This window comes from Coenobita brevimanus, chromosome 21, assembly GCF_032717465.1.
Source record: "Coenobita brevimanus isolate Jiangsu-jjx chromosome 21, ASM3271746v2, whole genome shotgun sequence".
In the NCBI taxonomy this organism is placed as follows: Eukaryota; Metazoa; Arthropoda; class Malacostraca; order Decapoda; family Coenobitidae; genus Coenobita; species Coenobita brevimanus.
Genome location: NC_136974.1, coordinates 36,771,866 through 36,796,819, shown reverse-complemented (window position 1 = coordinate 36,796,819; position 24,954 = coordinate 36,771,866). Strand labels below are relative to the sequence as shown.

General features: G+C 41.4%; 1 protein-coding gene across 1 annotated transcript; it reads left to right on the top strand.

The window, feature by feature from the left end:
* Positions 1–1,100: 1,100 nt before the first annotated feature.
* On the top strand, positions 1,101–11,762 carry LOC145392211 (protein scarlet-like). The gene is made up of 15 exons (XM_080266662.1): positions 1,101–1,328; positions 1,987–2,155; positions 3,175–3,223; positions 3,635–3,821; positions 4,922–5,092; positions 5,242–5,480; positions 5,985–6,186; positions 6,789–6,836; positions 7,171–7,202; positions 7,359–7,464; positions 8,283–8,507; positions 8,835–8,970; positions 9,195–9,300; positions 9,638–9,738; positions 11,159–11,762. Exons 1-15 carry the CDS (start codon positions 1,101–1,103, stop codon positions 11,329–11,331), a joined length of 2,172 nt encoding a protein of 723 aa, XP_080122788.1. The 3' UTR covers positions 11,332–11,762.
* The last annotated feature ends 13,192 nt before the right edge of the window (positions 11,763–24,954 follow it).

Here is a 24,954-nt window from a genome sequence, read left to right as displayed (position 1 = left end):
AAAGTATGTACAGTGGAGCAAAATCAACTAAAAAGATTCTTCACATTCTCCTTCAACATGTTACAAGGTCTCCATATCTCGCCATCAACTGCTAAACCAACTGTATCATTCTTACGGCTCACGGATCCTCACATGTTCTCCCCATGACACCATACTCTCCCAGTATCTCTTCCAGCTCCACATATTATCAACTCCCTGGCTTTCCACATCTTCATATCGACTCTCAACGTTCCATACTCCTTAAACTCCTCTCCTCTAGATTCACATCCCTTTCTGTCCACTGCTCTCAGACACACAAACCCTACAAAATTCAATAAAACGTCCCCAGCTAGACTTATCCTTATTTCTTTTTACCCATCCCGAAGTTTTTTCTCCATTTCTCTTCATGGACTCAAAAATTTTCCTCATTCCTCCCTAAACAACATCTTCCCCATTAACTTACAACTCCTGCCATCTTTTCTCCAGCTTCCACAGATCCCCTCCCCTTGTCATATCTCCCCACAGCCATCACCGAGCTGGAGAGTGAAAGTATTACGGATATAGCACATCCTGCCGTTCCCTGTCTGCCCAGGAGTAAGCTCTCCCTCTACCAACTCCACAGCTCCTCAGTCCGACTAGCAAAATCTCTCACAATAATCGTCACAAATTTCTGATAAATCTTCCCCAGCTGACTTCCCCCCCACCCAGTGTTTGGGTCCAACAGTCTCAAAGTTTCATCCTATTTTTTTTTTCCACCGAAACCTCCAAAAAATACATCTACAGCCTCATAAAGTCCCCATAAAGCGTCCCCTGCTAAAATCTTCCTCCCCACAGCCACGAGTGACCTGGAAATGAAAAGGGGTATGGGTACGATGCTCCACCGATCTCCACCAACGTTCCAAATCTCCCCATCCACACTCCATCGATTCAGAGGTCCCCTAAACCTTCCCACTGACTCGCAAATACCCACAAACTCCCAGGAAACTGTGTGTAACTCACAATATTTTCCCAGTTTCACATATCTCATTCGAGTAAACGTCCATACACTTCCACATCGATTCTCAGAAGCTCCACTTATTATCAAATTCCCCTTTAGTCCTTTCCACCTCTTCCCCACAGCCATGAGTGACCTGGGGAGTGACCTGGGGAGTGAGGGGAGTTATGGGTACGGTGTCCCCCGCCACTCCCTGCCCACCGAGGAGTTCATACTGACGGGGGGCAACCCTAACCTGATGGGCCTGCCGTACCTGCGACAACTGAGTGATCTGAGGGCAGAGGAGGATGACAGGGCGTCTTTTTTGGAATCCGGACATTACCTATCCGTCGGAGGAGATTCTGACGATGGTGGGGTGAGTTTTCCGTTATTTATATATTTATTTATTTATTTATTATTGTAATGTTGGGTTGCATGGATCTGTGAATGCTCTCTAACTGTCCTTCGTGAAACTGAGGGCGAAATTTAATTAAGTCTAAGTTTTTGTGTGCCTCTGACGAAGCTGGCGTGAGTTTTTGCGTGACTGGCAATGATGGCGTGAATTTTGTTAGCATTCTACGCTACAGGGACCACTAAATGCCCTACGATTACTCCACGTATCTGATGGCGGATTCTGACGAGTGTGGAGTGAGTTTTTCATAGTGATTTCAAGTTGGATGGACCTGTGGCTACTTTGCTATGAGTGAAGATCGAGCAGGAGAAAATACGGTTATGTTGATGATGACGATGACGATGATGATGATGACTTCTTAGATTGTGTGGTTCTGTAAATGTCCTGATTAGTTATTCTTGTTATGATTACTGTTGATGAGGTTGCAGATTGTACTATACTCAACTCAGTGGTTTCATGACTGATTCGACTGACCGCCTCCCCCAATGACTGCGATTAAACTGACTCTACCTAAAACTCCATAACCATATCCAACCCCACCTAACCCTACCTAACTCCATCTAACTCTACCTGATCCTACCTGACCTCTCTAACCCTGCCTAATCCAGCCTCCCCTTCCCAGTCCGGCATAGAGCTGACCCGGAACCCCGTGGCGAGGTACGGTACGTGGAAGGCGGTGGAGGAGGGTATCACGCTTACCTGGCGGGACCTAAGCGTGTACGTGCCGCAGAAGAAGACGTGGTACAAGCCACAGCACAAGCACAAGCCATTCAAACGTGTACTTAATTCGGGTGAGTAATGCCGGAGGGGCAATGAGGGAGGAAGAGAGAGAGATGGATGGATGGATGGATGCATGCATGCATGCATGGATGGATAGATGGATGGATGGATGGATGGATGGATGGATGGATGGAGGGAGGGAGGGAGGGAGGGAGAAAGATTTTGGGAAGGAGGGAAGAGATAAAAGAAGAATTGGTGCATGGCACAACACAAGCTCAAGTCATTCAAAGGTGTACTTAATTCGGGTGAGTAGTGCTGGAGTAGCAGTGAGGGAGAAAGGGAGACGGAAAGATGAAGGGAAGAAAGAAGAGATATGTAGAGAGAGTGAGCAGAAGAAGAAAAGGTACGAGGCACAACACAAATCATTCAAGCGAGGGTTGGTGCTAAAGGGACAGAAAATGAGGATGCTGAGAGAAGGGAGAGAGTGGGAAAGGTAGATGAATGAAGGTGGGTAGAGAAATATTAAAATTTCGGAACTCTATCCAGAGTCTAAGTTATATACACATTATACCTCCAACATCTGAAAGAAAAAAAGAAAGAAAAGATAAAGATGTATATGCATTTTCCACCCTACTCTTATTGTACAATGATTGTTCAATATCCTAAGTACATTGTCCTACATAGTTATCTTTATGTACATACATATAATCTTAGCACTTTTACACTTCGCATTTCTTCCTTTGAACATTCAGATGACTTGTTCAGTAACATTATCTGTACTGATAGTAGTATTCTTACACTGAGTTAAGTTTACACAGTGGAGTGCATAGTGATACAATGTGTAAGATCCTGGCTCCTTACATAGTCCGTAGCAGATCTCATCATCTGCCCTCTCAGCTCCTTGGTTAATAAAATAAATATACAGTAATCTGAAGACAACGGGAATATATGTGAAATATGCCCACGGGCTGAAGGGTTTAAGATCCAAGTAAACCAAAGGTACATCATTAAACAAAGGAATTCACTCCCTGAAATGCACATATCTTTCTTTCTTTATATTTATATACATTTTGTTCTGTTTTCTCGGCAGTGTCTGGAGCAGTGAGGCCCGGCAGTCTGGTAGCTCTCATGGGGGCCAGGTGAGTACGCTACCCACTGTTACTCAGCCTCAGTTCAATATTTTTCATACAGATTTCATTTACGTTTCATTTTTTATTTCTCTTCCGTTCATGCCAGTTTTCACAAATTTCCCGTGCACTGCTCTCTCGTTTCCTCCTTCCCGCTTACTACACGTTCCTTCCATTCTCCCTCCTTTCCTCCCTCTCATCCTACTTTCCTCTTTTTGTTTCACGTTCTCCAATCAATCTAACCTCCAGTTCTTCCTTAACCAAACATTCCCTTGTTTCCTTAACCTAACTAAACTAACCTATCCTAACCTAACCAGACCAAACGTTCCACCGTTCTCCCAACCTCTAAACTCACAAAATTAATACAACCTAACCTCACGTTACCTAACACTATCCTCACGTTCCGCCGTTCTTTCAACACAGCGGGGCGGGAAAGTCGACCCTGATGAACGCCCTGGCCCACAGAACGCCCGGGGAGGTGGTGGTGGACGGGGACATCCTGGTGAACGGACACAAGGCCAACAGAAGCATGAATTCGCTCTCGGGTTACGTTCACCAAGATGATCTGTTCGTTGGATCCCTCACCGTTCTCGAGCACCTCACGTTCATGGTAAGATTTGGTAGTAAACGATTTTTTTTTTCCCATGAATTAGGGATGATGATGATGATGATGATGATGATGATGAGATGATGATGATGATGATGATGATGATGATGATGATGAAGGTGGTGGTGGCGATAGTGATGGTGATAAAAGATGGTTAACAGTGATGGCGATGATTTTTTTTTCCTTTACCTCTCCTAGTTTCAGATTTCATCCAAGGGGCAACGACACAGCATTTTTAAGCACTCACGTCCGTTCCTCCGTTCACTCATCCATTCATCCCTCACTCGAGCTTTGGAAATTCTCAAGTTTGATTCCTCATATTTGGATATTTACATTTTATTATTTTTACCGCCATACGAGTTTTATCCAAGCTAGGAAAGCATCTTTGTAGTGATAGTTAAGGGGTTAATGAAATATCTAATCACTCAAGTCCGAAAAGTCTCTCCGGAACTTAGCAAAATCGTCTGGAGTGAGTAAAAAATAAAACAGAACGTCGTTGTAGTGAAAAGGATGAGCTTCCCCCACCCTCTTCCAGTAATAATAATAATAATAATAATAATAATAATAAAAATAATAATAATAATAATAATAATAATAAAGACGCCTGGTGGTCTAGTGGTTGGAACGCTCCTGTCCTAGTGACGGCCTTGCATTGGATGGATCGCCAGGAAGTGACTGGAGGTTTGTCGATTGTGTAATGTCATCAGTGGAAGTAGGCTGGTCCTTTACCTTTAAATATACTGGACTACGGTATCCTAGCCTCGGGTCCCTACACATCGAAGGGGGTAGTATGGGATTGGCTGTTACTGTTTTACCATACTTCCACCCACTCCAATAAAAAAAAAAAAGAGCATCGTTATGAAGGGGTTATTTATTTCCATCTCTTGCCATTAACAAAAATGCATCATAATGAGAGGGCAAATTCTTTTCACCCTCATTATAAAAAAAAAAAAACACTGAAATGAACGAGTTAATTAAAAAAAGGGGGTGGCACTGAAATGAACGAATTAATTCCCGACCCCTCTTCCAAAAAAAAAAAAAAAAAAAAAAAAAAAAAAAGTGGTTTGATTCTTTTCACCCCGGTTCTTCCCCCCTCCCCCAAGGCGCGACTGCGGATGGACGTGCGTACGACAGCATCAGAGAGGAAGAACCGTATACAGGAGCTGCTGAAGGAGCTGGGGCTGAGTAAGGTGCAGCACTCCAGGATTGGCGTGCCGGGGCTGCATAAGTCACTGTCAGGGGGCGAGAGGAAGAGGCTGGCCTTTGCTTCAGAGGTAAGGCAGGAGGAGAGAGACTGTGTAGGGCAGGGGTCAGCAACCTTTGATGAACTGGGGGCCGGAACTGTTCTGCTACACAGCTGGCGGGCACCCTTCCCATTCCCATCGTAATCTAACATTGTTTTCATACATTCTCCCATTTTCAGATTTTAACCGACCCGCCCCTCCTCTTCTGCGATGAACCTACCACAGGACTGGACTCCTTCAATGCACGCAAGCTGGTGAGGATGATGCGTGAGATGGCCGCCAGAGGGAAGACCATCGTTTGCACCATCCACCAGCCCTCTACTGAAGTGTTCCTCATGTTTGATAAGTTGCTGCTCCTGGCCGAGGGAAGACTGGCCTACATGGGAACCTCCTCGGGTGCCCTGGAGTATCTGGATGGGTGAGTGGGGTGGTTTTGGGTAAGGTGGATAGGTGATGTTGGGTTGCTATCAGGTGCCCCATCCATCAACCCCCCACCGCAGCGTTTCTTATATTTCAAAGTCGCTGCTCTTTGCGAACGGAAGACTGACTAATATGAGAAAACTCTAACCTCCCTCTCCTCTCCCTCTCTCTCTCTCTCTCGCCTCTTAACGGGTCCTCAAATACTCCTTCACCTACAGTTAGGCTATCATCGGCACCCACACTCGTCTTACAGTCCGGTTACTCTCCTTCACCATTCTTCTGTTTATTTTCTCGTACTCCCTGCACTCTCCTTCCCTTTTCCCGTATCACTCCCTGCACTCTCCTTCCCTTTTCCCGTATCTCTCTATCAATTTTCATTCATTCATCCAGCCATCCCTCTCCTCTGTCTTAGTTCCTTCCACCATCCAATCACCTGTCTGTCGGCCTGTCTGTCCATCCATCCATCCATCCAGGCATCCATCCGTCTCCTCTCTCCCACCAGACTGGGCCACAAATGTCCCTCCACCTTCAATCCGGCTGACTTCTACATCCACACCCTCGCCGTGCAGCCCGGCCACGAATTGCGCTCCAGGGAAAGGATCAAACGCATCTGTGATAACTTCGCCGTCTCCTCCTACGCCAAGGACATCGAGACCATCATTCAGTACCAAGACTCAAAATCCCTGCAGTACTCAGACACACGGGTAGGGGGAGATGGGTGAATGAGTAAGGATGGATAATGGTAAATAAGGTTGCTTCCTCGAGGGGAGGGGAGTTGGTAAGGGGCTGGGTATTTAATGTTGTTTTGGAGATTGAAATGGTGTGTGTGTGTGTGTGTGTGTGTGTGTGTGTGTGTGTGTGTGTGTGTGTGTGTGTGTGTGTGTGTGTGTGTGTGTGTGTGTGTGTGTGTGATGGGCGAAATGACTGTTTTTAGTAGAAATAGGTAATTGTTGTTTTGGGTTGTAAACAGTAAATTTTTCCGTCGACTGAACTGGATGGATAATACTGTTTCATGGGGTGCGTAAGGTGAGTAAGGTCATCGAGATCATCATTTAATATTGCCACTAGTTTCCTCTAGTACTGTACTCAGACACCAGGGGAAGGGAGAGTGGTCAAGGAGTTTTCTTTATTCATCTGTCACTGTGAAAGCTGTATGTCACGGTTTGTTTATATATCAGGAGAGTTTTTGCCCTTGTGCTGAGGCGGGTTTCTCTGGGCTAAAAATAATCGTCTGACGTCAGCAGAAAAATAAAAAGTTCGCGTTTCATATGCAGCTTACCTACGAATGCTGTTTACATTTCAGAAGGACGCCCCTGCCATTATCTCCTCCAGCTCCAGTTCCACCACCGAAACTGCTAGCATAGTAAGTTTACATCTTGATATAAAGGCGTATTCATTTTTATTCCAAGCAATTTTGAAAGCATATTTATTGTGACAGAGTCGGTTTCTGTGTATACATCAAGATACGCATGCAAACAGATTATCCCATAAATGTCCAATCCGACCTAAATCATATTTGGTGCATGTGTAGGGATGGGAAGAAGTCACTCGATTTTTGGTACAGGGGTATCGAAGGTCAAGGTCACAGGTCAAATTGATAGTTCAGACTCAGTGTTGCTGTGCTAACTGACCACCCTCTCTGGTTACTACTCTTTTCACTATTTTTCTTCTTTTTTTAACTTTTACAGGAATCCATCGTGAACATTGTGAAGGACGTGCCGTGAGTACTGGTTAAATATGACTCTTTTTAACTCAGCACACAGTAACTGTATGAAGCAGATAACATGATACTGCTAATACTGGTGGAAAAAAAAAAAAATGCTGTCTTACCTCAGTACTGCTAAGGATGCTAACTCTTGCACCCCCCTCCCCCCAGTCGCCTGCCTGGGTGGTGGGTTCAGCTGTACTGGCTCGCCTGGCGGGCCTTCACTGACTCCTATAGGAACCCCTCCATACACGCCATCCGTATCCTGCAGAAGATTGTAAGACCATTATTACATTCACTAGGGGGGATCTGTTGAAGATAAAAAGCTAATCTCTTATTTCAGTCTAATACGTCTCTCTCTCTCTCTCTCTCTCTCTCTCTGTACTATATATATATATATATATATATATATATATATATATATATATATATATATATATATATATATATATAAACACAGTATATGGTTATCATATTACAGGCAACTGCTTCAGTATTTCATTCTTATTGCCACATGATTTAACTCTGATCAGTGTAAACCCCTGTCTCTCTAAGGAGAGATCAGACTTACGCTCTTTATCTTCAGACGGTTTTATTGAAATTAGGGTAGGAGTTTTTTAACTACGAAAGTTAGATGTAGCTGTCAGTAAGTTAAGTCTTTTCATAAGACAGAAAGGATGAAAAAAAAAGGTCATGTGCCAACATTTACTCTCAGCTCAAATTAGGATTGACTTTTCGATTTTTATTTTTATTGCAAAGAAGGAACCAAGGGCTATAACCCTCAAGGTGTATAAAAAAGAAAAAAAGGAAAAGAAGAGCCGAACTCAAGATCACTTCATTTTGAGATACCTGGACATATTGTGCATTGGAGGTTATAGTCAAAGGGAATAGCAGACCGAGGAAGACAGTTCCAGAGCTGACTTACTGCATGCATGAAATGGCGGAGTTGTGCGTAGCCTTCAGTATGATGTGTCTTTCCTAAACTGAATAAGATCCTCGAGAGAAAGCAAGAGTAAAAAAGAAATTGGTAATGTACCCACGTTTACCCCTCAGCTAAAATAAAAAATAGGTCATGTACCCACCTTTACCCCCCAGCTGATGGCCCTGTTCATTGGGGTCTGTTACACCAGCGTCAAACTCAATCAGGCGGGGATTCAGAACATCGAGGGTGTTCTGTTCATCTTCATCACGGAGAACACCTTCCCGTCAGTGTATGCTGTGCTCAACGTCTTCCCCCAGGAGCTGCCTCTCTTCCTGCGGGAGTACAAGAATGGGATTTATAGGAGTGACACGTACTACCTCGCTAAGATGATGTCACTGGTGGGTATCAACTTCCCCCACCTCCACCTACACACACACACACACACACACACACACACACACACACACACACACATACACACACACACACACTTACACATTTGAGGCGTTCCTGAATATTCCCTTCGAAGTTGCCTATCATTAATCACCTTCATCATCACCATTACCATCACCATCACCAGCATGCATGAGAATTACAGTGCCATCTACAGGAGTGATTGGTGATGCCTCAGTAAAGTAAAATAATATCGTTGTGTCATTGGTGAGAGAGAGAGAGAGAGAGAGAGAGAGAGAGAGAGAGACTCCTTTTCTCCCTCTTCCCTACAGATTCCCGGCTTCATCTTCGACCCCGTGATCTTCGTCAGCATCTGTTACTGGATGGTCGGTCTTCAGCACCACGCCTACCACTTCCTCCTGACGCTAATCGTTCTCATTTTCACCGCTAACACTGCTTCGGCTTGCGGTACGTGTGTGTGTGTGTGTGTGTGTGTGTGCTGGAAGCTGTGGCTATGATAATAACGAAGCAAAATCATACGAGGATTAGGAGAAGAATACAACAAACACAAGGCACAAAGGGTGAAACAGAAAACAGTGGTGGTAGATGATGATATGAAGACAGTGGTTGTGTTTTGTCTCCGTTTCCTCCAAGTTTCACTCCTTACCTCACCTCTCCCTCTCCACCTCTAGGCGCCATGTTTTCGGCCCTGTTTGAGAGCATCCCCTTCTCCATGACCCTGCTCAACCCCTTCATTATGACGCTACTGGTATCGGGAGGACTCTTCATCAATTTGGCGTGAGTATTATGTCTCTCTCTCTCTCTCTCTCTCTTTTTCTCCTGTTTCTTTAGTGGTGGCTTCCCCCTTCTCTGTTGTTGCCACTCCCCTTCCTTTGTTCATCCTCCTAGCTCTTTAATTTTATCCATCTAATATCTGTCTTTCCTCCAAATTATCCATGTATGTATGTATTTGTCCATCCATTCATCCAACCACTCACATATCCAACCATCCTTCTATCTATCTTATCATTCGGTGTCCAGCCAGGTCGATGTCGTGGTGAAGTATATATAGGATGGATGAAGTACTGTACATGTCTCTTCATCAGTGTAGGTAATCCTTCTATTCCTCTTTCAGATCGATGCCGTGGTATATTGGATGGGTGAAGCACATATCGTGGCTCATGTACAGCAATGAAGCGACCACCTTGATACAATGGAGGGGCGTCAAGAACATCAGTAAGTGCATGGGAGTTGTTGCTGTTGTGGCAAAAGCTTATATGTACAGTGTACCCTGAGGACTGCAGGCTGATGGTGCCAGTCTTTCGCAGCCCACCATCCTCCTTTTGGGCGATCGGGTGGGGGGCTTAAAGGACGTTTGTATAACCAGGTAGTGGTGCCGCTTGATTATATCAGTGCCACCACATGAAAGCGTCTCTCTCCAGCACCGTACGTAGGAGTAACAGTAGTAGTTGTAGCCCCAAGCTCATCTGAACGTGAACCTTGTGGACTGCAGGCTAAAGGTGTCCTTTTCCTGCAATCCACTATCCTCCTTCTGGGGATAGGGAGGGAACTAATGGACGTTTGTACAACCAGACAGTGGAGTTACCTAGTTACATCGGTGTCACCACGTGAAGGGGTCCCTCTTAAGCCCTTTTGTATGGGAAGTATAAAGGAGGACTACAGGTCTGTAACGAAGCATTCTGCTGTGGTAAAACTAAGCACTGTACACTAAAGAATTTACCACTGCGTATATGAAAAGAACAGAAAAGAGAAAGTGTGGGTGAGAATGGAAGAAGGAGAAAAAAAAGTGAGGAAGGGGGAAGGAGTGAGGGAAAGTGAGAAAAGAAGGGGAGAAAGAGGAAAAAGGGTTGGAGGGGGAGGAGAACAGTGGAAATGGAAAAGAAGGGGCAAGGAGAAGAAAGGGGAAGACAGATGGAAATGGAAAGGAAAGGGGATTGGAAGGTTTCGAGGTAGGAAGAGGAAAGGGAGAAAGAAGATGGAAATGGGGCAGAAAGGAAGGGAGGGGAAAGGAAGGGGAACTGGGGGAGGAATGGAGAGCTGGGAAAGTAAGGGGAAGAGTGTCTGAGCAAAAAGTTTACGGTAAACTGGGAGGGCAGGGGAAAGAATGAGGGGATGGGAGGTGGAGAAGGAAAGGGAAAGGGGAAAACGTTGTAAGAAGACACTTCTTGCAAACTAAACCTCTTAACTGGAGTTTCTGTGACTGAATTGGAGAATGCTGTATCAGTCTCTGGGTGACCAGCATCATGAGAAGCACCATAAATAGAGCATTTATTGAAAAAATGAGCCATTTAGACCTAGCGGTATGTTACCGTGTATGGCTGTACAGTTGAACGGCACTCTATATTTATTAATCTTTGTTCGGCAAATGCCACGACGCCTGGGAAATTACCGAACAGCACGGTATTCGCCTTTAATAAACTATCGACTTTAATGTCAAAGGTCTGATAGCAATTCGTTCATTATATCGAGGGTGTATTGTATAGTTACGAAAGTGTTACGGAAATGATGTACGGCCGTAATATTGTTTTATCCTGCTAATGAACTCAGGGAAATAAGCTGCAAAGGGATAAAAATCTTCAAGTTAGGGTGGATGAACTATAACCCCTCTAATTTCCTCCCCTTCTCTCTTCCCCAGCATGCGACACCCCCGTGGGAGTGCCCTGCCTCACCACCGGAGAACAGGTCATCAAGAAATACACTTTCAGGAGTTGGCACCTGTCCTATGACTTGGGCCTCATGGCGCTCCTCTATTTCATGTTCCATATCATCGGGTTTCTTGGATTGTTCTCTAGGGCAAGGAGGAAGTAGGGAGAAGGTAGGGTAGGAGCGAGAGAGAAAGGAAGTGGGAAGGAAGGGGAAGGAAGAGGAGAGTAAGAAGCGAGAGGGCATGAGTAAAGAAAGGAAAGGATATGAAACAGGAGGAAAGAACTGTAATGGCAGGAGAGCATGCAATAGCTCCATTTAGGAGCTGACACCTCTTGTTCGACTTAGGGCTCAAGGCTCTACTTAACCCCATCTTCTATGTCATCGCTTTCCATTTCTTGTACTCTACGGCAAAGAGGAAGTAGGGAGAAGGAAATGAAGGAGAGAAAATGGGAATAGGCATCACAGGCAGGAAAGAGGGAAGTGGATGGAAGAAGAGAAAGGGAGTTGCAGGAAATGAAAGACGGAATGAAGTGAAATGACAGATTGGGGTGTGAAACAGAAGAGAACTTGGTTGAAGGAAGAAAGAAAAAAGAGGTAGACTGAAGGAAAGGACAATAGGAGAACAGGTTATCAATGATACTCGTACACCGTTAGGAGTAGGCACCTCTCTTATGACCAGGGGCTCGTGGTACTATGTTTCTTCACTTTCCATGTCACTGTAATCCTTGGCCTGTACTTAAGGGCAAGGTCAGAGGAGGTAGGAAGAAGATGGAAGGGGACAGAAGGAGGAAAGAAGGGGAGAAAGAGGGTAGCAGGGGGTAGAGAGAAATAAAAGGGCAAGGATGACAGAAGTTGGAGAGAAAGAACAAAATAGAAAGGGAGGAAGGAAATGGAGAAAAGAGGAGGAAATGTGGGACATTAGGAAGAAAGGAGAGTGGCAGAGGGAGGGAAAAGAGTGTTAGCAAAGGAAGCAGAAAGGGAGAGTGAGATTCTTTGCACATTTCCCCATTCTTTTTTTTTTTTTTTAACAAACTTCTTTAATGGCTTGACTTTGGTTCTGGCATAATTACACTGTATAATAATACTGTAATATGTGACACAATACATCACAGCCTTTTCAATGCTATAATGTGTGAAAACTGTTGAAGAGATTAAGGAAAACTAAAACTGGATTGTAACATAACAAATAATCTCTTCAGTTTGCTCCCTAAAAACATAACTTGAATTAGCTAGTGTAATAAGGAAAAGTGCTTAAACAAACTTTTTTTTTTTTTTTTACATCAACACAGAAACGGTTTTAACTCCTTTGAACATTCTTACATTTATTTCCAAGTGTTGCGATGTTGTTATAAAGTTGCTAAATACAAATGAGTATTTAGAAAACACCATTTTGAAAATGCTTTATCTTATTTAAACTGAATGTTAATATACCTGGTTTAGTTGCTTCTGAATGTACATTTTGTGGGATGGAGCTTCATGTTAAACTAGTTTGAGTTTCTTTAGACTTATTTTGTTAATTTGTTCGTGTTTAATGAAAAGAGGGAATAAATTTTTGCAGCTTTCTATTGGTGATACATTGATTCAGTCCAATCTTTCACTGGCATCATGTTGTTGCACTACGGTATTTTATTCCGGCTAACACTAAAAAATCTCATTCAGCAATGGAAAGCCTCTGCCAGTGAACACATTAATGTTTTCCCCATTAAGAAATAAGCATTGCAATATAAACAAGATATTGTGCGATATATCCAGGAAAGTAAGTAGCAAATATATGGACTAAAGAAAATTCTAAAGAATGGGAGTTGACTTGCAATAAAAGATTTGCTGTTACTCGTACTGTTGTGACCCCTAACTCATCTGTGAACCCAATGAACTGCACTCTGAAAGCTGTCCTCTTGCAGTCCATCTTTCTCCTTTTGGTGTGTAGGGATGGAGTTACGATATTCGTATCACCATGCAACTGAACCACCTTGCTTTATCAATGCCATCACATGAAAGTATCTATCTCTAGCAACACATAATTTGTATCTTTCCATCCATCACCTAACCCAGTGTTCAGCCATCAGGAGAGATAGAAGCTCAGGGCTAGGCTACTCAGTCCAGACAATGAAGACAAGAATGTCCAACTGCTCACCCTGGCGGCAATACATGAACTTATAAACCCCAACTGCACATCAGAATTAAATCTTTATGAGCCACATCTGGTTGGATCACCTCAGCTCACCACTGTATGAGGGTAACAAGGCAAGTGCACTAATCGGCACACAAAACATTCACCTTTGATTTTTGTGTGTGCATCAGAGAAGTTATTACTGTAGATCAATACAGAACTTACAATATCTAGCCACCTTCTTGACCCTGGCCATGCCTTCTCTCATGCCCAGTATCATAAATATACCTTTTTCACGATCCTATTCATACCTATTCTCCATGTTACCAAACCTAAGTACTGTACATATTCTATTTCCCTTTTATTAACAGACTTCCTTACTCCTCATCTTTCAAGGACCTCGACATTTCTCATCCTGCCCAATCTACATACTCTTAATGAATTTCTCAACAGCCCAATTTCCCCTGCTGCTCACTCTAAACTTTTCAAACTTATGCCATAGTGAACTCTCACACTGAAGAGCCATATTGTAAGTTCCAACACTATGCAGTCCTCCTACAGCTACTTATTTGTTTCTGATTTTTATGGTATTAGCCACTCCTTCAACCACCCTACTCTCCACTTCCTTTCGATTCAGCTTTTCTAACTCCACAACATGCTACTTTAATCTTCTATTAATGTAAGCATCTCCAGCCACCAACATTTCACGCCCTGAATCGCTCAACAACTAAATCACTTCTTTTATCTATATTTACTTTTAATCCTAACTGCTCGTGGACAATAACAGATATTTTGAACCAGTAAGTAAAGATCCCATTCACTGTTGAAGTCAGTGAAGTATCATCTCTTTTGAAATATTCCATCTCAAGCTTTTCATTACTAGCTGCATTAATATTTCCACAATATTGTTACCTCTTATATAAATGTTCAACCACAATGGTATATCATCTCGCTCTTCCTCCCTCTCTCTTCAGCACTAATATTGAGCACACATTCCTACATGGCATGCAGATCCTCAAAATAGACTACTATATCTGAATACAAGGACCTCCAGTTCAGAAGGGTGGGGATCAGCTTAGAAAATTACGTTTTCTAGCATCAGCTGCATTGGCTGGGGGAGGATTAGTAGAAAGCTCGTGGCAGGGCTCACTGAAACTTACAAACTCACCTGATATGTTCAGACAGGTTGTAATTCACTAGATGATCTCATGCAGTAACAGCTAGAAGTCATTACCACATTGTGAAATGCAAGGGAATACTTAAACTCTCACTCCTCCCAGATTTGATTAGCACAGAGTAGGGCTGCCTGCCATTCGTCCGGATTTTCCCGGACAGGTCCTGCATTTAGGTGTCAAAATCATCTTCCGGGAGGAATTTTAAAAATTCTCCAAAATTTCAGTTTCAATTAATTTTCCTCGAAAAATTTAATATACCATTAAACACTGCAATGACGAGAGAGAGATTAATTGTTTTCGTCAACTGGTAAGTGTTGCCAACTTGCCTTGTTTAGCGCTAGGAGCTAGGTAAAATGACTTGCCTTTTCCTCTCGTTCAGCCACGAACTTTTTTCTCCTCCGTACTTAGTGCTGTTCTAGCCATAAAGTAAATGGCTTAGTTTTCATAGTTACACTGTGTCATTTGCTATTCTTATGATCTTACCCTGAATCTAAGGTGCTTTAGCATTTTTCATAATCTAGCCAATTATGTACTTTGCCTGTTGTCCATTATATTGTAAGATTAAAGATTGTGGTACAGTACAGCAGTACTGGTGTGTGTGTATATATATATATATATATATATATATATATATATATATATATATATATATATCCATCATCCAATCCTACATTGCCCCATGAGGAGCGTAGGAGCCCGGGGCTAGGAAAGTTGGTCCTGACATTTAAGATGAGTGACCAGCCTCATTCATCCCTGAGTGGCATTACGTGAGCAATAAACCCCAACAATCCCTTGGATGTAAACCTGCACCGATCCACCAGGCGCCATAATTTGGTTAGGCCTATACGGTTACCACCCAGCGTAGTAAATGATTTCCTGGTGTACAGGAAACCATTTGGCTTGTCACTCAGTGTAGAGTCACCCATAGTCAGATGGAAGAGGAAAGAATGAACGAAATAAAGACAGAAGAGGGAGTGTAAAGTTACCCATAGACAGAAGAAAGAGGAAAAAAGGAAAGAAAGGCAGATGAGGAAGGAAGGAAGAGAGGAAAGTGCAGACACCCAAAGCAGCACTACATCGAGTGAGTGGATGGTAAGCGCCCCCACCTACCACATTATATATATATATATATATATATATATATATATATATATATATGTTTCATAACGCCAAAGGCCCAAAGTGTGTGCTGGGGGGGGGGGAGCATGGGTTTCGGCGAAAGCGTCCTATATTCTGACTGTTCAGATATGGGAACCCTAGCACAGAGGCCATGAAGAATAAATTAAGGAAGTGTTGAAGTTAGGTAGAAGAAGGAAGGAAGGTTGGGCAATGTAACCCTGGTCACACTTAGACTATAGTGTTGTTTCCGCATTTAGATCCCAAGCCCAAACCTGAGGACTTGGTTAGAAGAATGCTGTATATTAAAAAAATGGGGGGGGGGGTAGGAGGACACAATGAATGGTATTAGTTACGAAGTGCTGTAGAGAGATACTGAGCCACCATACAGTATCTGTCTTATACTGGTATGAGAAATCTATATATATAGCTAGACGCCATAATCCTGTAAGGGATGGCCGTTTGTCTTGGAGTTAGATGTTTTACAGGGTGGGACACTAACCCTCCGACCCACTTGTTGACGTGTAGGGAACACACCCTGTGTTATGAAAGGTTTCCTGGCTTACAGGAAACCATTAAGCGTGTCTATCTATCCATCTATTGCCAGACGCCTTAATCCCGTAAGAAATAGCCTCATGTCGCCCTGTCCGCTGCCGTTTTTAGGAAGAAATTAGGCCTTCCCTGCCCACTTCCCCACTAAAACAATCGCACGCCATCACTGTGCTTGACTGACGTCTTGAGGCCTCCTTACCCGCCAAATATAAGGACAAAAACATGTAAAGGCGCTCTTATCAGGGAACATAACTTTCCTACAGTCTCCTAAGATCCAGTCTTTGTATTTACTTGCAAAGCCAAGGCATTTCTAGTGCATTTGGGTCAGAACTGGTTTCTTGGCTTGCAAGCGTGATGGTAGGTTCAGGTCCTTCTGTAACTGGTGTTGGATGGTGTGGACAGATAAACCTTGTAGGAGCTTGGGATAATTAACTTCTGAGTTGTGCAGCCATAATATAAAGTTTTAAGCACCTCATGTCTTAGGAGACTGTCTATAGCTTTCGACATCTTGTGTTGACGTCCTGGATGAAGTTTTCTTGGTGGGATAACATCTGGTGGGAGGCCAAGAGCATTCTCCTCAATGACCGTTCTGACCATGTTTCATTGTGCTATTTTATTGGTAGGGATGTTTTCTTATTTCCAGGTTAGAAATGGTTACACTGGTAGTACCCATATCGAATCAATACAGTGAACACAATAACATCAAATACAGCATGAAGCTATATCCATGGGTTCCAGCTAGAAGTGAAATTTGCAAATACTGTACTACCTTATAGCTGAGTTAATGGGTGACTGAGTTAGGGTTTAACAGAGTGTTTACTTGATGCAAGCCTAGAGGGAAGCCATATGTTACCAGACAGAAATTAAGCTGACAGTATGGCATGCACTGCACATTAAACAGGTCACTCCTGACAATTGTATTTTGAGCCAGAGTGGCCAGTTTATTTTTTGTGTAGTCTGTACACTGATAAGGGAGATTAAAAAGTTCAAGCAATTTTGTCTGCATATTAACAAATTTATTTACAATGATATTGCAGCTAACTGGGAAAAAAAAAAAAAAAAAAAAAAAAAAAAAAAAAAAAGCTGGTCAGTAAGTTACTGCATTACCCATTTCACTAAAATGAAGTTACTTATTTTCATTTTACCCTTGGACCTTCAGTCAATTTTATTAACCAGAAAGGTGATTTTTCAAACCACAGGAGTTACATGTTGTCTTCATTATCCCCTTCAGTGTAAGAGGTCTTCCTTTAGCTGAACAAAATCATCTGGGGGTAGCAAGAATAAGCTCAAGACAATAATTTTGGTGGCATACGAGTCTTCATAGTATCTCTTCCACATGGATTTATTTTGAGTCACACTTTACCATTCTCTTGTATGCTATTTATTGTTTAAAAGTAACACAGTCTGCATCAATAACATACAAGATGATACAGAGACAGAGGCATAATGTGTAGAATTAATCCCTGAGGAAGAGTTACAAGCTCTTCACGGCTAGTCAGAATATGACCCTTAAATTCTATCACTGTACTGAGGGGGTTAACTTCCTAAAGAACTACAAATACACTAAGCCGCTGTTACATATCAGAATGAATGAATGAATGAATAGTGAGGAAAACTAGCACCAAGCCTAGGGAGGCTATGCGGCATTAAGGCAGCAAAAGAAGAATGGAAAATTAAATTAGATGCAAAATATGCAGGGCAGAGAGAAAAGCAATAATGTTAGAAAAGGTAGGGGAGTTACCAAGGAAATCAGTAAGCAATGGGGGGGAGGGTAATAATAGGAGGAAGGGAAAAGCACAGTGACTGACGTGGAGCAGGAACATGCAGTCAAGAAAAAGACATCAGATAGTCAGGGGGCAGTTACAGAGTGAACGAAGTGGTGGAGGGTCACCACTCATTAAGTGACCGTAAGTGAGGCGGGTGTGACTATTTATCAGAAATGCCATAATCACATAAAGGGAGGACAAACTGCCTCCATATCACTGTCCTCTGCCATTAAACCACCCTCCCCCCCATTTCACACCCTGACCTCTCCACACCATCCCTCTATCTCATCCTCAGTCTCCCCTTCCCCTTCCCACCCTCTGCATTATACACACTCTTCTAGTAAGCCTCTCATTCTTCATTCAGCACTGTAAATTGAGGATATTGGCCAACCTACCTTTTGGGTAAGAACTGAAACTTAACAGGGTATTTTTGTCAATTACTGCAAACTTACAAGCCAATAGGAACACAAAAAAGGCAACATATGGCAAGAACTGCAGTACAGTAAACCCTCAATACACAGAACTCTCTTTTGGCAAATTCTGGTGTTAATGACCACCTCGACCTGTCTGAACATTATGTTCATTTAAAGAATTTTCATTTGGTAAATGAAAGGATGCACGTGAGGCACCAAACACTGTGGCATCCCTACACACAGCAGCGCTCCTTTACATCCCACAGAGTGCCGCAGCAGTCTCCGGGTGACCAGCATTGTGAGAGGAGCCATTAATAGTGCATACCTTGAGAAAAAGAGCCATTAAGTATGGCTATACAGCCAAGCAACGTTCTATATTTAATGATCTTTGTTCAGTAAAAGCCACGACTCCTGGGAAAGTACCAAACAGCATGGTGTTCAGCTTTAACAGCAAGGGTCTGGCACCAACTAGTTCGTTATATCGAGGGTGTACTGTATACCAATATCCAAAAACAATTTTCACATTGGTCCCTCCATAATGATGAAGTCTTACCATATTTACTTCAATCTTGCTACCAACACATTATTTCAATCAGCTTTGTGAAGGTGTTCTCAGGTTAGAAACAATACCAGGTATACCGGTAAATTTAAAACCTTCACAACTGTGAAAGAAATATTCCCAGTTTTAACCCTTGGGCTCTGGTGGCATATTTCTTATTTTTATTTTTTTTCATTAATTCTTTTTTTTTTTTTTTAAGAACAGACTTCTCCTACTGAAAGGGTTAATGAAGTCTCTAACACCAACAGTTCAAAGTCTCTCCTATGCAGTGGAAAATCATCTGGTGATGGGAAAAGTAAAATATTCACCATCAGACTGAAGGGGTTCATCAAATCATTTGGAGATGGAACGTACAAAACTGAAAAGATATCACTAAATTAACAGAGTATAGGTTACATTTAATATAAGAAGGCTTTAAAAAAACAGAATGATCCATATAAATTTCCATGTTCAACTGGCCATTAAGACTTTACCCCTTCACTCCCATGATGTACTACCAGAATTCATTTTCACAACACAACCAGGTGACTTTATTCATATTAGGAAGAGTCTCTATTAATGAATGAGTTAATAAGACTGTATCTCAATCCTCCTAAAATCTGGAAGGTGAATATTAACTGTCTGGTGACGGTATGAATTAAATATGTCATCAGACTGAGGGTAGTTTATAAATATTCCCTACTTCATTGTGGAAGCTTTCTGTAAACATCATGTTAAATATTAACTGTATGCAAACTGAATAAATCTCCTTTCGGAAGAGTTTAACTGACATCTGAGTTATAAAATATCCTAGTATCAAAGTATCTGTAGATGCAGAAAAGAAAAGGGGGGGAGGGGGGAGATTATCCTTCACAAAAACCATGATATGAAGTATCAGTAGAGAAAAAAAAATTCAAGATAATAAGTATACATTTGATCAAATATAAATACCTACAGTACTAGCTTTTACTCCAGACAACGAACATGCCTTAACCAACTCAACGTGATGACCTATTTTGTATTTTATTCTTGCTGTCTTTATATCTTATATTGGGAAAAGCTTTTAAAACTAGAAGGGATTAGACATATCCTCCATTAGCCCATTCACAAATACGTGGCTATGCTAAACTGAATAAAACTGTCTAACAATGGCTAGAATGAGATAAAAATGTCACCATACTGAAGGAGTTGACTTCATCTGACTACAGTACTGTAAATCCTCATAATATGTTGTTGAAGTGTTCCCAAGAACAAAGCCTTTCCCATACAACTGGTACTTTAATTTGGGGAAGAGTGGCAGATCAGCTTTATAAGTAGCCATGGATCATCAGGAATATCCATGTTAATTACTCATGCTATAACAGCAAAAATGAGTATTAACATGGGCAAAGCTATCATGAGGGATTCCTGTACTCAGCACAGGGAAACCCCTTGAAAGTAGTTACATAACATAACCAGATAATGGATATATTTTACAATTTCATTCTGGATACAGCCTGATACCTTTAATAAGCTGGGAGAAACTCCAAGCATTCTTAGCCCTTTAATTCAGTAATGTTTATGTTTAGAGACCTCTAACCATGCTAGGGTGTGAATGTCTTTTCACTTGATCTTGAACGATTTCCCTACTCAATCCCCTACCAGGAGGTCTCCATGTAGAAAACCATCCTATATCAGTTTTATTATATTCTTATTGGTACCAGTTAATTTTACTCAGCTTAGAGTCTCTAAGTGATGAAAGGGCTACTGAAGGCCATATCTACTTAATTCAGTTTATATAAGTTCCTCTTAAAAAATGAAAATTATTTGAAGTTTGCAAGCATATACCTAAGTCATCAACTTACTGAAGTGGTGAAGGGTTAATCCTCCTGTAAAACTGCTTCCATAGCCTACATCTTGAACTTCAAGCTCACTTCTGTACTACCTAATGCTACAATTCAAGAACTCAGGGTGAGGAGACATAACAAATGCTGAATCTGACAAACCAATTCTATAACTGCTATTACTGTTGTAGCCCCAGGGTGATCTGAATGCAAACCTGGTGGACTGCAGGTGGAAGCTGTCTTCATAAAGCCCTTCCTTTCAAGGGATGGGTAAGTTGAGGAAAGTTTGCATAACCACACTGCAAAATTGTCCTATTATATTGGTGCCACCACAAGAATGAAGCCCCTCTCCAGCTCTCTTATGGAAGAATTATGCATGCATTTGGAAAAGCTGCTACTGGGGAGGTACAATCAAATACGATGGTCCTATTGCCTTGGCTGCCCTTATTTTCATCAGTGGATTCATAGATGCTTGAACATGATGCAGTGGACTGAGGTGCATATGATCATCCATCTGTGGGCAATAATATGAACCTCTGTCCAGTATGACTCATTCTGGCATCTACAATGCGAGCAATAAGAAAGACGCAGGGGAGGCAAATGGACTTCAGTATTTGTCTATACAACAGTTATGGCCTGACTTGGGCTCTCTCCTGGCCAGGCTCAGCTGCTGTACCTCCCTAAAAAACTATTCAAAATGTGGGCATAATTTTTCCAGATGAAAAATTCACGGCATCATGATATCATGACATCCAACTCAACTACCTGTACTTTAGACCAATATGTAGAATCAGAGTAACCTAACTACTAAAGCATCATTGGTAATATAATAAAACTAAACCATTTGACAGTCTAGTGAGCAACCAACTTCTAAATAATAAATTGTGAACACACTGGCTAGGTGGGTGGCTCTGAACCCAAAACCATATACAGGCAGTCCTCATTAAAAAGGATGTGTTCTTTATAACAACAATTTATGCATAACTGTTACAGTAAATTGGAGGAAAATGTCAAAGTAGCTACACAGATCATAATGGAACTTCAACAGGCAATTTTCTGCAATTTACTGTACACATTATTTTTAAAAAATAAAAATAAAGCTGATGTAACAAGGACCTCCTGTACTGCACATTAAAGCCCTAAGTTTAGCAACATAGTCATTTGCGGTTTCATGGTTAGCGGTGGCCTGCAAATATTCCAAAACACCAGGTTTCGTGCAAAAGCCCCTCCATTCGCAATGAGAAAAACAAAAACATGCTTAAGGATCAGGAGTTCTGTGGGTTTGTGCAGGAGCAGCAGACTGAAGAGATGCAGCTCAGGATGGATGTGTTACATGGAAAGGCAGAGGCAGCAGAGGCAAAGGAGGGTGGAGGGGCCAGAGGTGGTAGGGCGCAATAGCCTCACCACCTGCCTTAAAAATTACACCCCATCCCTTCCATTAAGCACCTCACTCTAGCCTTCCAAGTGAGTTTTCGTGCTTATAATGTACTTTGTATTAATACCAGTTACTTTTCATGTGTAATCAGTATATTTTAAATTGCATTAATGGGTTTTAAGGCGAGTCAGCATAGGACCCAGAACCAATTAGCCTATTTCCCATAGGATCAATGCCCCAACTTTAGCGGTTTCGTGGTTTGTGGTACTTTTCACAGAACCAATTAGGCGCAAAACTCAGGGCTTTACTGTACTAGAAAAAGTTAACATTTGAACACTGCTTGAGTATCACCTTAATATTACCATTAAAGAGATGGCTTTCTATTAAATACAGGTGGTTTTCAATACAATTACGAGTGTCATAAACGATTTTGTATACCATGTGAAATCAGGCTTCCTTCTATGTCAAGAGTACATATTTCTTTTCATTACAAACATCCATAAAGAAAAATTAATATTTTATAATACAAGACATTAGCTGATTTCGATGGAGTCAAATGAGTGTAAGAACATAACCAAAACCCCAAATAAGGAGGAAAAAGGAGCAACCCCAAAGGATATTAGCTGAAAATAGATATAATCTATTTCATAAAAAACTTGTACATATCTGGATAGCCTACCTATGGTAAGGTATGCTTGATGGCCATATCACACAACCTTCAGGCTGTAATCTAGTTTGTGGTTTACTAAGTGAGCTTTACAGTTGTATTCTAAGTGGCCTTGGAGGTTTTACATCACGTCTTCCTTTGTGATTTATACAAACTTTACATCTTGACATCCTCTTGTATTATTAAATTATTTAAACATTAACTGAATAACATACAAGGGAAACTTAAAACATAATAAGCAATAAATCACTAAGGAAGAGGCACTACGAAGCCTTGCATGTCAACTTAGAATACTGCTCTCAATCTAGCTAAAAGATATCATTACAAACCCTAAGTGTAGGTAGGTGTCAGTGGCATCAATAGTGGCTTTTAAAAGGAAGCAACTGTATCACCTTATTTCAGTTATTTTACAAATCTTACTATTAACTTACATGAAGGACATCCCTCCACAAAAATCATGCTCTTTTTGTTATAAAACTTAGATCTATCATGATGAAGTGAGTATGTAAACACCACCTGCCATGAGACTAACTACAGTACTGTAGATCCTGATTTACCGAACAAATTAAGGCACCATGGTGTTGCTAGATCGGAGAGTCCATTATAAAAGGGGTCAGATTTTTCTAATTGTGCAATGCAGAAATAATTACAACAATAATAATAATAGTAATAATAATAATAATAATAAAAATAATAATAACCTATTATTTTCCTTTTTATACATTTTTAACTCAGTTTCCCAGTTTCACATGGGATGGAGGAGATCCACAGCAATGTTTGCTGATGTATGGTTACACTGATCTGAAGTAAAAGTAAATCCTAGTTACCATCTCTCCCTTCAATTAACTGTATGAGATGCAAGGTAGTTTGCAATAATAATGTTGGACAATGGGGGGTGCCCCATACCTGCACCAATACAAAGGATGATGTTTCTAGCTCCTTGCACATTTCTTTCAGTCGGCTTTAATGGTACATGAGCATATGAATAGTATTCTTTAACCCCTGTCCCCTAGGACAAAGGTCACTGGTTACAAACAAACTACAGTATCTAGCAAGATAAAAATTGCATTTGCTTAACATGAATAATAGTTACTCACATGGAAAACTTCTAGTAATCTTACAATGAAATGATGCAACACTTTACCAATTCACTTTAATTTCAGCTGTCAAATTTGTGACTTCTGTATGCACTAATTATGGGAACTTGTTTGATAATATGAAAAGCTTACTGCATCAAAACAGGTGTTTACTGTATCAAAATAAGTGCGCTAAAGGAATGAATGAATTAGGGCAGAGAGACCTACTATACACATTCAAACAGTGTTAAAAGATCCATGAAACAATGAGTCACTTTTCCTGAAAGGAGAAGCGACCTACCCCAACAACCACATATAAATGTGGAAGGCATTTAGAGAGAAGGGTGAAAAGTGGAGCTCTCTTCTGTTAGAGTTGCAGTGTTTGAAAGCCATAGTACATGTCATTTATGTGACAGACAAATGAGAATCTGGAAGGGCATACTATAGCACCCTCTTAAATATCCTTCTCCAAGTGGTATCAATATATATACTTGAATATACAGTAAGTAAATCTACAGTATATCATGCGCACACACACACACACACACACACACACACACACACACACACACACACAAATAAACAGGGAATACGCAAGAGGTGGAGGAAGAAGTCAACATTACTCTGCATCTTAAACCATTTACCTATTTTGTCCTGATTTTATACAATGCTAACTAAATGCATTATGCTTTTTCAAGTATTGTATATACCAACTACATTGTCATCGTATATTACTGATTACACTATACCGTACATACACTGCGAGGCTGGTGGAAGAGAAGAATACACAAATAAATTACTTAAATATATAAATAAATAAATGCACAGTAACAAAATAAAAAAAATGTGAATTAATTGTCTGGCATGGCCTTGTAAGTGGCATGTACTGAGTACTGTTAAACTCAAAATACTGTGCTTTTCAAATGATATAAACTGATGATTACTATAGATAAGAAGACTTAAGATTTGTAAATTTATTTTTTAAATGCATTAATGGACTAATCCGATACCGTGCCTAGCTTAATCACTGAAGAGCCTTGTCATGGTACTAAGGAATTTTTAAAAGCTGGGAGTCCGGTAAATTGGGGATTTACTGTCCTGTAACTTTTCTTGAGATCATGATGAGATGTGATGTAAAATTTTCATCTTAAATGTCAGGACCAACTTGCCTAGC

Excerpts from the sequence above, each read along its gene's own strand:
- LOC145392211 (XM_080266662.1), top strand. The coding sequence starts at position 1,101 with ATGAGTGACCTGGGGAGTGACCTGGGGAGTGAGGGGAGTTATGGGTAC. Across the intron at positions 2,156-3,174 it reads CAAACGTGTACTTAATTCGG|TGTCTGGAGCAGTGAGGCCC; the intron begins GTGAGTAATGCC and ends TTTTCTCGGCAG. Across the intron at positions 8,508-8,834 it reads TCGCTAAGATGATGTCACTG|ATTCCCGGCTTCATCTTCGA; the intron begins GTGGGTATCAAC and ends TCTTCCCTACAG.